At 40.0% G+C, this 13,081-nt stretch overlaps 1 protein-coding gene across 1 annotated transcript; it reads right to left on the bottom strand.

Moving 5' to 3' along the window:
• Nucleotides 1-1,282: 1,282 nt before the first annotated feature.
• On the bottom strand, nt 1,283-6,624 carry LOC139712661 (myogenesis-regulating glycosidase-like). The gene is made up of 3 exons (XM_071624470.1): nt 6,340-6,624; nt 4,037-5,925; nt 1,283-3,340 (listed from the first exon to the last, which is right to left on the bottom strand). The coding sequence occupies exons 2-3, from the start codon at nt 5,892-5,894 to the stop codon at nt 3,078-3,080; spliced, it is 2,121 nt and encodes a 706-aa protein (XP_071480571.1). The 5' UTR covers nt 5,895-5,925; nt 6,340-6,624; the 3' UTR covers nt 1,283-3,077.
• Nucleotides 6,625-13,081: the final 6,457 nt, after the last annotated feature.

Genomic DNA, 13,081 nt, shown 5'->3' with positions numbered 1-13,081 from the left:
ATAATGTCATAAATCTAGCATTCACACTGACCCCAACATGTTATACGGTTGTTAGGAAGTGACAATGATTGGCTTATCAAACAAATTGTGTCAAATACATTTAAAAAAATGTAAACTAACACTTTTTCTTCCTTTTTCCATGTCTATTACATATTTAGAACAAAAGAAACACCAAGATGATTGTAACTGATCAACAAAATAGCAAACTAGCATATGTTTTTGCCTCCCTTGGGAATATTCTACTTTGACTCAAATCAAAGTGACCAACTTTTGGACAATAAAGTGTAGCTTCAAGGAGTAGTCTTTGACAAGGATGTCATAATGATACAAGCACGCCACATATCACACTCATGTGATACACCTGTGATTCACCTGTAGACAATTTAAAGTCCTTAGAATCAAGGGTAACATTTTTTTGTTGTTGTAAGCTTATCAGTGTGAAACAGGAATGACTAAACAGAACTCTTGGTCAACATCATGCTTTCCACATGAGAAAAAATAACCAAAGATGATTAAAAATTTAAAAAACACTTGTTTTTCTAAAAAATATGGGAATCAGGGTGTGACTGGTAAAAGGGTGTGGCAAAGATCATGTCTTCCAATTTTTTTGTTGAGTTACGAAACTGCATGGTTCAGTAAACTCACAGCAGAACTGATTGGTGCCATTTCAGGAACTATTTCTCAGCATCTAAATGAGCAACAGCATGATACACTCTCCTAAATTTAGTTTTCTTTATCTTCTTCTCAAACCTTTACAAACTACACTGTAACTGCAATAAAGACATAACTTGATAGCAAATTCATCATGGACACTGCCATGTGTTCGTAACATATTCTTGCTAAAATGCTCCACACTGCCAGCAATACCACATAATACAATTTGTAGTCACTCAGGTTCAGTACCATTTGCACAATGACATTATGCCTGCTCTTTCCCCACCTCAATTTTCTGTCTGACACCAAAGCTACGACGGGTTCACTTCCAGCAGTTCCTCTGGCTGCTGTTTACGTGCACCAATATCCTTTTGGCATTGCATCAGAGAGCGCACACCAACATTCCTGTGATGAGAGCAGGTGCAGACGGACTACGGTATGTGGGAGTGTATAGGCCCGTGAGATCCCTCAAACTGCAGCAGTGAATACTCAAAGAATGAAATACTCTTGAGAAACACTTTTGACCACATCCACCATGGAACGGGTTCCAGCTCCAGTTCCTCTGGAAACGGGTTCCAGCTCCAGTTCCATGAAGACCTGCTCCAATCTTCAGCATATCACTTTTTTTTTCAAATTTTTTTAATTCATTCCTTCAGTGAGCAGATTTACTATTTTTCTCAAAAGTCATAGTATTTGATAAAGATGTACATATCAGTCAAACATCTGCCCCCATATCTTTCAAAAGCATCACCAAGGGTCTGTGAATGAGTTCATTGGACGGTGAACTCATGAATCCCTCCAGTTCAATATATCACTTGTATCTTACAACCGTACACTTAATCGACATGATAAATTCTTCCCTTCAACACTTGGAAAGTAATGCAAGAATCGGTGGAACTGCAAAATTCAAGAAATCACTCCTTTTCATTGCAATATCGAAAAGAAGACTTTCCTTACAGCTATGTACTATTTTCTTTTTTCTTTTCTATCTGCAAACACCTTCAACAGTTCATTGCAGTAGCTACTCATCCAACTAGTGTAAGAAGGATAATTCAGTAACACCATTGGAAACTTCTGGTTCCCCTTAAAGTAGGACAGACTGTTTCCTTGCATTCCCTAGTCTTTTCCCCCTTCTGGTGATATTAAAATGGCATGGAGAAGAAAATCTGGGCTGAAACTACATCGCATCGGCAAAAACTTCAACACATAACACTGCCTCTTGTCCTCTTTGGTGCCACAGCATAAGAATATGTCAAAAACCTCTTCTTGCTTTTCAAAAGAATGTGCAAAGTCTGACTTACCTGGAGCAACGGGTACACTGTACCCATAAATGCTTATGCTTACCTCACGTTATCATTAGACTACGCCAGGTTCAGTCATTCATTTTCCATGATTATGACAATATTGTGGTTATAAAACCACCGCTACCTCCAGAATCTAAGTGATCCATGTCACTATGTGTCTTACGTGATTTAAAAGTTGGAATCCTATTGTCCATTAAGTACCAAAGTAATGATGTCACAGTCTCTTGTTCTTGCCTGGGTCGGAACCGGATGTGTCCATACTGGTAAACACTCCGACCAGGTGAGGTTGTTCTGAACCAGTTTCCATCATGGCGATGAATGACTATGACATCACACTTTGGTACTGTCTTGCAGGGTGGAAAAAAGACATCACCTCAGAAGTCATTCCACACAGATACAGCGCAAGCTGCTTCAAAATAGTTCAACCCTCTTCTAATCAATATCGAAATGCCAGTTATTTTGCACTAAAACACTTTGCCAATGATCCAACAGGGTGAAGAGTAAAATCCTTTCATGAGAATGTACACAGCGACAAACGGACAAACAAACAAACTTTATATTCGCACAAAATTTTCGACAATGGTGTGATATGACAAAGACCCCAAATCTAATTTTGTCATGACGTGGCTGCAGGTTTTGCAATCAAAGGAGGGCCTGCTAATGGTGGGAAAAAACAAATTCACAACATTTCCTTTGAAACTTCGGGTCCTCGACATGCCATGTTTTGAAAGCAATTGCTCTTTTCTCCTAGGCATGGTGTCAGATCCATGCAGGGATAATGTGCACTCATCATGCAAACACACACCTTCTGTAAGTGAAGAGGTAACAATAGCATCTGATTAGATGTCATTAGGATAAACACACAGCACATATATCATTTTCCAAGAAACTACACCAAACTTACTTTCATTACAATCTTTAGGATATTTCCTACAGGTGAGTCAATGAATATCTTCAATCATGCACTAAATCTGATCAATTTGACCCATTAGGCTGCCTCCTATTTCCTCCATTCACAAATCCTGTAGTTGGTTTCCGGTAAATGGAGCGATAAGAATGACCTTTGGCAAATTCAGCAATTTACACAGTGCGGTGCAGCAGTGTGTCTCTGGCAAACCATCATGTGGGCCTGCGCCGGAATGTAGCGATCTGGTCCAGCCCTATGGGGTAATCCCTCAGCCAATTCCCGCCCAAGTAGTCCTCGCCACCCCTCAGGAGGTCCGTCCAATTTCCCCGGGGGAGGTAGATGTCACGGAAGCGGGCTAGGGGCTTCAGGATTGGTGCCACCAGGAGAACGTCACCGATGAGGAACTCTGAGTCGATGGTCAGGGCCGTCTTGTCATGGGGGTCCAGCCACCACAGGGGACGGATGATAGGGGTACCTTACAAGGAGACAACCGAGAGGCACCAGCATGTTGATACACAAACTATAATGTGACAAGTTTAATATTCTGAGCTACAATTTCAGGAAATCAGAGTGGACAATCAAGGAAGTCCACCAGGACTAGACCCAATTGGCTTCTTCGGGCGAATGACGCTCCTATTGATGGAGCAGCCCTTAAACAGTGTGAGACTGAGCAGAAATAGAGTGCACTGGACCTTGTCCAATGCGCGAAAGACAGCTTGGAATCAAGCAAACACTCTTTCAAAACTAAGGAGGCGATCATCCTGGATAGAGAATCCAAATGGTTTGAAAGGGGCGTTAAGGAAGCCATCTGGGAATGAGTGGAGATCCTCACACTCAACAAGAAAGGAGGTCTCTGCTTCAATTATCACAAACGTGGGACCGGACCGTTCGCAGGATTCCAAGCCTTCTTTTGCACGCTGGACAAGGTCCAGTGCACTCTAGTTCTGCACAATCTCACACTATAGAAAGGCTGTTCCATCCATGGGACCATCATTTGCCCGAAGAAACCTAATCATAATTGGCGAAATGTCACAAGTGAGTTTAATTCCCATTTCTTGATTCAACTGATTATTGATCTTATACATGGTACATACTTGAACATATTGAGGGACTGTCTAGCATCACTTTATAAAAAGAGGAAGAAAGGACACTGTATCAGTCAGAAACTCACCTTCTGAAAGAGCATCCAGTGCAAAGCGTTGGATTAGAGGGAAGACCTCTTCTTCGTGGATGCGTACCATCTTCTTAGCAACTGTGACTACGGAGACACCATCTGATGCAGTGCTGTCATCGTACTGCCATGGGGCAATTGAAAACTGCATGGCTGGGAGATACGCTGTCAGCTCCAGCCACCTGATGAACAGCTCTCTTTCTGGGAGCAGGGCTTCGTCCACAGTTGTGAAGGTGTCCTCTGCATAGGCATTCCCACCAATCATGTCTGGCAGGATGAAGGGGTATCCCAGGATGCCCTGGGTCAGGGCAGATGGAATCATGGTCTGCAGGCCATTGTCGTAGCCCCACGTGGACTCCTTGTCAAACATGCGGACAAAGATGGGGAGCCTTTGGGTTTGGTGTCCGCATCGGACCTCGATCATCCTGCCAAGCTCGCTGACAAGTGGGGCATAATGAGTGCAGAATTCATTGGGGTTCCGGTAGTCCTGTGACGCCACACTGTAGGAGATCGGGAAGTAGTCTGCCTCGCCTGCATCAAATTTGAACGAGTCAATGCCATATGCAGTCCGCATGCCCTCCAGGCTGTTGACGTACCACTGCCGTGCTGAGCTGTCTGTGACATCCAAGACGGCTCCTATCCCTTGCCACCATTTGACAAGAGCCGGAACAGAGTGGGTGATATCCTGCACCCAGTAGTCACCCTTGATCCCGACTTCTAGGTTTGGTGAATCTAGATTGGTAAATGGATGGATCCATGCTGTCACCCTGAAACCTTGGTCATGCAGAGTATTTATCATCTCACTTGCATTAGGAAATTTGGTCACATTGAAGTCGTATGAGCCATATGATGTGGTGTATTTGTCATCTATCTCAATCTGACTATTTGTCATATTGTGACTCCGGATTTCTTTTGCATACTGCAAGACCTGTTCCTGATCAACTGTTATTTTGTATCTGGCCCATGTGGACCAGATGGGAGACTTCATCATTCTCTCATCGGGTGCCCCTGTTGGTAGGGAGAACCACTTTTTATACACATGCTGATGCACTGCCTTCACATCGTCGTGGAAACAAATGGTGTAGCTAAGATGGGGGTTGCGAAGCTCAGTGTTCTGGTATGGTGAGTTCAGATACTTGGACTTGAGGCAGAGTTTTTCAGAGTCGTCTTCATTGAAACCCACATGTAGCGGGACATCGTCGTCAACGTGTACTGCCACGCCCATGGAAGACAACCAATAATTCTCGAGAACAGATCCCCAGACATCACGTCTGTCCTTCTTGATGAGGATGTCACGGCTGACATAAGGTTGCATGCGTATGGACATAGCGTCCATCGGCCAGTGCTGGCTATACACGCTGGCTCCACCATACCAATGGGCATCCTCCAGCACAATGCAGTCCATCGGCTCAAAGTCAAGCAGGTGGGATGTCCAGTTCACTGTGATGCACTGGAGCCGATCCTCCTCCCGTTTGGGCTTCAGGTCAATCTGGACCATTGCAAGTTCTTTGTCCACCATGCTGTCCGTCTCGGTGTCCACCCAGTTGATGCAGATGGAGTCTGAACTGCTTGCCACACCAGAGCAAGACTGGGGGTTGATGCGGACAGGCAGTGGCACACCAAGCTCAGCCTCATAGATGATGTCGTTGCCCCGGGTGATGTAGAGCTTGGGCTGATGCGGACCTGGGTGGAAACTGACTGGTCCCAGGTGGTGAACAGCCATGCGGCCATGCTGCGTGACGTAGTACCACGACAGCACGGCAAAGATGACAATGACTACAGAGAGCACCATTAGGCCTTGTCGCTGCTTCTTGCTGATGTGGCACATTGGGCATGGCATTCTCCGATCACTTGGCATGGTAAGAATGGCAACAAAGCGGTGTCATGGCCTGGTTCAGTGCAAAACACAAGAAAAGAATGACTTGTCAACAAGAGAAATACTGAAAAGCAGTTGTACAATAAAGTAAAACAGTTATGATGCCAAGCAGAGCAATTAAATGTGATAATACTCTGGATATTATTCTATATACATTCCCACCTCTAACTTTATCTTAATATTTTCTGCATGAAATTCACTTCCTTTCACAGCTTTCCTTCATTCTAAAAAAAAAAAATTGTTAATCTGTATTATATCACTTCCTTCATATGGCCATCTCTTGTGGTACGTTGCTGAAAAAAAAAACCCACACACAAGATATGATACTTAACCAGTGCTGAACCATGCGCTACAAAACATGCACATATTTTGTCTACTTCCCAGGGCCCCTTGGGCTCTACAAGCTCACACTCATATTAATCCTTACCTGCTGGCAACATTTCTCCGACAATACTGGCAAACACACGAGCAAAACTGAAACAAAGACGAGAAAAGGTAGAGGTTGTCCCCTTCCCCTTCTGTCAAAATCGGTGCAAGATTTTGCTAGAATAGATATCTAAAACCCAACACACATGCTCCAGTGAGGTGACATTGCTGGCAGAAATATTGATATTGGAAAGACGTGCTGAATTTCCTAACGAAAATGCAGCAATAACCAGTCTCTACCAGAATCCTGCCAAGTATGTCAAGAGACTGTGGTGCAATGTTTCCAGCTTGGAGGCTTTGAGTGGCACTGGGTATCAGCAAAATATCAGTGAGCTTTTATACAGAAGAAACAAAAAAGAGCTAACAGCTAAAAACGCAAACACGGTGCAGGGTCCATTCAAATATTGACAAAAGCAGTTGCAATCACACACAACAATGTACTAGTATTTGGGTGGCAGTGCACAGGTTATTTTCAAAGAATGAGAAAAACTACTTCTGCCATGCATGATGTGAACAAAAAAAATAATAATATGATTGAATTTGCAGAAGAGTTCTTGATGGGCAAGTTCACATGAGGAAGGCACTGTTTGGTTTGTTTGACTTAAACTACGAGCAAAAGGAAAACGTGTCTAATCATGTGAACTATCGGAGTAGTTTTGGTACTCCTCTTGGCAAATTCTGTTTGACAATCCATCCCAGATGAGAAACTCCTATAGATTTTTCTGTCTCTCCCTCTTCCAACTTAAATCAAAGTGGTGACTCTGTACCATTAAATGTTTTCAGTGTGTGTGCACACGGTACAATGTGAAACATTGCTCTGTATGTATATCTAATAAGAAAGCTTGCTGGAAGGGGATGCACTATTGATATCAAAAGACCATGGCGACATTGATCCAGCAGTATAGGTCAATACTATTCAATTAAGGTCACACAAACAGCTCATATTATTGGCCTACAACTTTTCTCTTTTTTTCCCCTTCAAGTTTAACTTTCCCTTTTCACTGAGTCAATGTGAGTTTATAATAATTGTAATGCACAGTCCAAAGGTGGTTTGAATCTCTGCAAACATGATAAAAACAGACATGCTGGCTCATCGCTTCATGCATATTGAACTTTCAACTACACTCCAGGTGGAGCAAGAATTTGATGGACTGGGCCTTTTGTCGGTGCTCACTGAATTAATCTTGCTGTGTTCAGGTGGAGTTCAATTGATATGAAACGGTGCTCGTAAGGCTTTTCAGCTGAACAAACGTCCTTCCATACGAACATCTACCATCACCCACAGGGTTTTCCACAGCAGTCCTGTGTGATTGACTGTGATGAGTAGCAGAATACAAATTAAACAACTCTCGCAAATACCCACAAAAGTCTGGGTGCCATACGGTGAACCTAGTTTTACCATCTTCCAAATGGATTTTGATGGTTTTTCCTCTATTTGAGGGTGCTAAATCCAAACCTGGATGATGATGTAACTCTTGCATCCTTGAGAGTTTTGAGATATTCACAAGATTGCTGCCAAAATAGCTATTGAAATCAGAAATTCCTATATTTCCTATGAAGCAATGGAAACAATTGGAAACAAAAATGAAGGTTCTTACTGTATTTTGAGGGTGCTGAATCTGAGTACGGGTGATGCAACTCAGATTGCATCTTTGAAGATTTTGAGATATTGAAGATGACAACTAAATATCAAAATTCTTATTTCCTTAACTAGATGGTTAAAAATTGAAAGGATTTGATGATTTTACCCTATATTTTCAAGGGTGCTGATACTGAATCTGGATGGGGAAACTCTTGCACATGTGTCCTTTAGGATTTTGATATATCCAAAATGGCCACCAAAAATTGAAATTCCAGTTTAAGCATTCCCTTATAAATGATGAAAAATAGGGAAAATGATGTTTACACCCTACAACTGTATGATAAGGGTGCTGAATCTGAATCTGTTTGATGCAACTCTTGCATCCTTGAGAGTTTTGAGATATTCAAGATGGCCTTTAAGATGGCCACCGAAATGGCCATCAAAAAAAAAAAAATTCAATATCTCAAAATTCTCAAGGATGAAGGAGGTGTATCAATCAACATGGTAAGACCATCAATTTTTTTTCATTTTATTCACCATTCATATATAGAGAGTTATATTGGAATTTCAATTTTTGGTGGCCATTTATTCTCAGAACCCTCAAGGATGCAAGAGGTGCATCATCCTGATTCAGATCCTTCCTCAGCACCTTTATGATAGAACAACACAATCGAAAACATTGGCCGGAATGTAACAAGAGGTTAGCGCAAAAAAAAAAAAAAAATGACTTTAGCACCCATACTACTATACTTCCAGTTCCATCTGCAGAAAGCTGGACTGGAATACACACATTGGGATATGAATCTATTTCCTAAAAACATTGCTTGTAATGGTCTTTGACTGAATATGCAATATTGAGCGATAGTCATTAAATATCTTATTGTGAATATACATGCATTCTTCTCCTTTTTTTTTTTAATGTGCCATCAGCCTGGTGATGCATGTATATCTGCATGCATGCATCCGTTGCTTTGTGTATTCTAACCATCGACAGCACTAAGATATTACATACAGGCACCTATTCAAACAGGAATTACACCATTACATTTCCCCCGAGGAGATTATACTGCATTTCATCTGCATCGTAATAGATGCTCAGTCTAGCTCAATCAGGCATATTTCATCAGATGGAATGCAGGCGGCAGACACATCAAAATCAGCAGTGTGTTAGGGCCGTACATGTGTGTCGCCAGGGTAATAATGTTGCATTCATTCCAAAGTGAAACTGATTGTGGCAGCGCGATCTAGGCCCAAACAAAATCAAGACAATCTTAAACAAGTGAAAAAGGGTATTCTCATATAATCCAAACTCATTGTGACTTGTATGAGTAGTAAGAGAGTGCAAATCAAGTATTTGACGGATTGACTGCAAAAAAATGATTACTATATGCCAAGAGAAATATCTTATGAATCAACTTTAATCAAATGTTTACTTTATTTTCTACAAAACCAAAAAATGTTGGGGGCAGAAAGGATTTTTTGGGCCAATGACATGCACAAACAGTGTACCTGCATTAATACATGAGTCATATGGAATCTGTATACAAGCAAATCGGTCTATAGCAGCCACCTGTCTTCAGCAAATCACCTGCAACAAACTAGCTGCCTCATGAAACTCCCTCCCTAGAAAGAGAGTCAATGTATTGACAACTGACCAGCACACAGCGGCAACCTGCTTAGCATAGCCAGTAGCAATGAACTATGCCTCAACTTTTGTCTTGAGACTTTAGTATACTCCCAAGATGGCATCTAAAACCATGATGGTTAGACTATGGGATACAGGCAATTCCCAGTGTTATAACAAAGTCATTGGAACCTGCAGTTTTCTTGCATTATTTCAAAATTTCATTATAGAAACAGCAGAAGAATGAAGTATATAAAGATAGAATACATGATGATTTTAGGATCTGAATTTTTACTTTTATTTCAATTGAAAGGATATATATATATTTTTTTGTAATAACTAATCTGTGTTCATTAAAACAGGAGTACACTGTATTCCCCCAAATAAAAGTTATCAAATATATCATATGAGTTGGTCGAAGTACTCTGCGAGATAAACAACATGGCAGATATTGCACACTGTATGTCTATGGTATTAGCCTTACAATAGTCATGTGGCTTACAAAGTGCATGAAAACTGATGGTTATTTGACCCCCACCCCACCTAAGGTAACAAGTTTTAAAGTCATACACCCTTATCCACACGAACGAATCTAGTTTGTACTGAACTGGTTGCTACTATACTGGGCAAACCCTAGCTGGGAAACCTTATCTGACTGTTAGGAAAAATGCATGTCGGAAATTACTGTATGCTCTAGAAAATATTTTCATTCAAAATAATAGTAGCAGCGAGCAAACAGAATGGTCCACCAAGCATGAGTTCAATCGTGCCATATGTGCCGACACAGCAGCTGAGGGAATTAGATTAAAATCATGAGCATGAATATCCCCTGATCCACAGGAAAGTAATGCATGCAGGCAGTAACTCATATCGGTCCATGCATCTTGACTTGCATGTTTCCAGTCACATCTTAATTTGCATTCAGGGAATGCCGCCAATTGTTTGCATGTCCAAATGAAAATGTCAATGTATGAGATTGAAGTGGCATTACTTTCTACAAATGTACAACTCTGGTACAGTATTGAATACAGTACAGCCATAATAGGTAATGAATTTTAGTCATATCAGGGATAGTCATTGACTCGAATGAGCCATTTCAGACTTAAACACAAACAAACACATTTACATTCAAAACATGGGATTTATTTTCAGTATGTCACTCAAAACAGAGCAGGTCTGCCATGCATCCAGTTTTGCCTGTTTTCCCCCCTGAATCATACTGTTCACTACAGACATCGGCTGAACTTGTTACGAAGAAATGCACTGATATGTTATACATGCACAACAGACCTGTGATAGCAAACGAACTGGTATCCTTCGACTAAATGTCAGTTGTCTTGGGAATCATGTTTAAAATCTGAATCCGATCACCAAAAGCAATGCTGAAACTAAAACTAAAACTCACTGATATGTTGACTTAGATTTTAGCACACTAGATCGTCATGCATGAGTTTTTCTGCAACTCTAAAATTCATACATGCTGTCGCTTCAGAATATCTAGATGAAGTATATTCAGAATTTCAATCTTGAATAGCAAATATGCTGTTGACAAATGTCATCTCAACACTTCAGCATTATTGTCAGAACAACACCGACAGTCCACTCTTCTACTTCACAAAGCTCTATTGACATTTGAATGCTTGAACTTCATATTTTTCCAATTCAGCATCAAAGTACAAATATTCGTTAGAACAGCAAATATGTTCTATCATCCAGCAAACATAGATTTTTCTTTCATACAGCAAATATAGATTATTCCATTATCCAACGAATCTATTCTATCATCAAGCAAACTATTCCAGTATCATACAAAAGGAGCTTGCTTACATTACACATCAAAATATCTTTCTATTGCATTTCTGGTGGCATTTTATATTCAATGCGTAAACAAGCACTGTGGAAAATATGCATCAGACTTTGACCTACCATTAATGTTCATTAGCATTTAAAGAATTAAGACACATTTATGATGCACTTAAGAGCTACATAGGGCTGTTATGATGCCAAAATGAGTCTCCTCAATGACCAAACACCCCAAATGGCTTTCCAAAATAACAGCTGCATTGCAAATTCCATAGCCTGTCAATCAAAATATGCAGCTCTACATACAAACGTATCGTATTTTATAAATTACGATTTCTGTCAAGAAAGGTGTGACTGTTGCTTCTTCTTTATGGCGCTCTTGTGTTACCTCATCTAAACTACTGTGCAATAGCTTGGGTAAATTCAGGTGTGACGAATGCCAGGAGATTGTTTTTATCGCAGAAAAAAGCTGGTTCCTATTATCTATCACTATAATTTTCATGCCCACACATCGCCTATATTTTTTGATCTGAAGATTTTAAAATCTAACGATTTATATCATTTTAAAAGTGCAATTCTTATTATTTATGTTTTAGGAAGATGCTTCCACTATGTTTGATTAATTATTTTTATATGAGCGACAACAGAAGAACTGATATGAGAATCAAATATAAGTTAAACGCTGCCTTATGCCAGAACCATGCCATCATATAATTCTATATTTTTTCATGGACCCACAATTTGGAATACCATTCCAGTTGGAATAAGACAGAGTTCATCGTTGAGAAAATTATGATTGCATTTCATAAATCAGTATGCTGAAATTGTATAATATTAATAAATTGTTCTCTCATACAATATATGCCAGTTTAGTGTATGTTTGTACTAATATAGTAATGTTTTTAAATCAACAATATTTTTACATTTTATGAATGAAATCGTGTGGGGACAAGACTTTTATATACGGCACAGCCTTTCTGTCTCTAAACACTTTCAAATGTAATGTATATTTGTAATGTTATACTGATGCTTATTGTAATCGTTCTTTTCTCTGTTACTGTATGGTGTTGTCAATTTTCTGTATTTTTTTTCTTTTCAATAGAAAATGCTGAATAAATCAAAACTTAAAACAATTTACAGGTAAAGCTACTCAAAATGAGAAGCAAACATTCAAATTAAGCACAGGCCACCACTGGTCCAAAATTATTTTCAAAGTATGATTATAGAAACAAGAGTCTATTTTGCTCTTACAGGGCAATGCAGTGCCCATTGGATATGTCCCTACAGCAAAGTTTATGTCTTTCCTACCAGAAAAATAGTAGAAAAAAAATGAAGAAAGATCATCATTATAAATCATGGCAAAAAATAACAACTTAAAGAGGATTTGTGTGTGGATACAAATCGCTCATGGGCTAACCTGAGTCATTAAGCCCAATCCTATCAATTCCGTTCATGTAAGTTCTATGAATAACGCGTGTAGTAACCACAGAATATTACAATCTATGGCTCAAAGATTTTGAACACACACAAACATGTGCACTGCACAGGGGGAAATTTTCAGTGTGGAAATTTTTTGCACATTTCATGTGACCTGTACCAGAAACTAACACAAAAATAAAAGCCCACAAATATCTTTGCCTGCTATATATACTTATAATGCACCCCTATAAACATGTCGATTCCACGAAATTAAAAATCCGCAAAATTCATCTTACCCGACAGAGTATGAAAAAT

Source organism: Diadema antillarum, unplaced genomic scaffold (assembly GCF_040938485.1).
Source record: "Diadema antillarum isolate AM-2024a unplaced genomic scaffold, OU_Dant_1.0 scf00000041, whole genome shotgun sequence".
NCBI classification, from domain to species: Eukaryota; Metazoa; Echinodermata; class Echinoidea; order Diadematoida; family Diadematidae; genus Diadema; species Diadema antillarum.
Note: the sequence above shows the minus strand (reverse complement) of the source record. Positions and strands in the feature narration are given on the sequence as shown.

Coding starts and splice junctions, on each gene's coding strand:
- LOC139712661 (XM_071624470.1), bottom strand. CDS start 5,894: ATGCCAAGTGATCGGAGAATGCCATGCCCAATGTGCCACATCAGCAAG. Junction 3,341..4,036: donor ACTGGATGCTCTTTCAGAAG/GTGAGTTTCTGA, acceptor TCTCCTTGTAAG/GTACCCCTATCATCCGTCCC.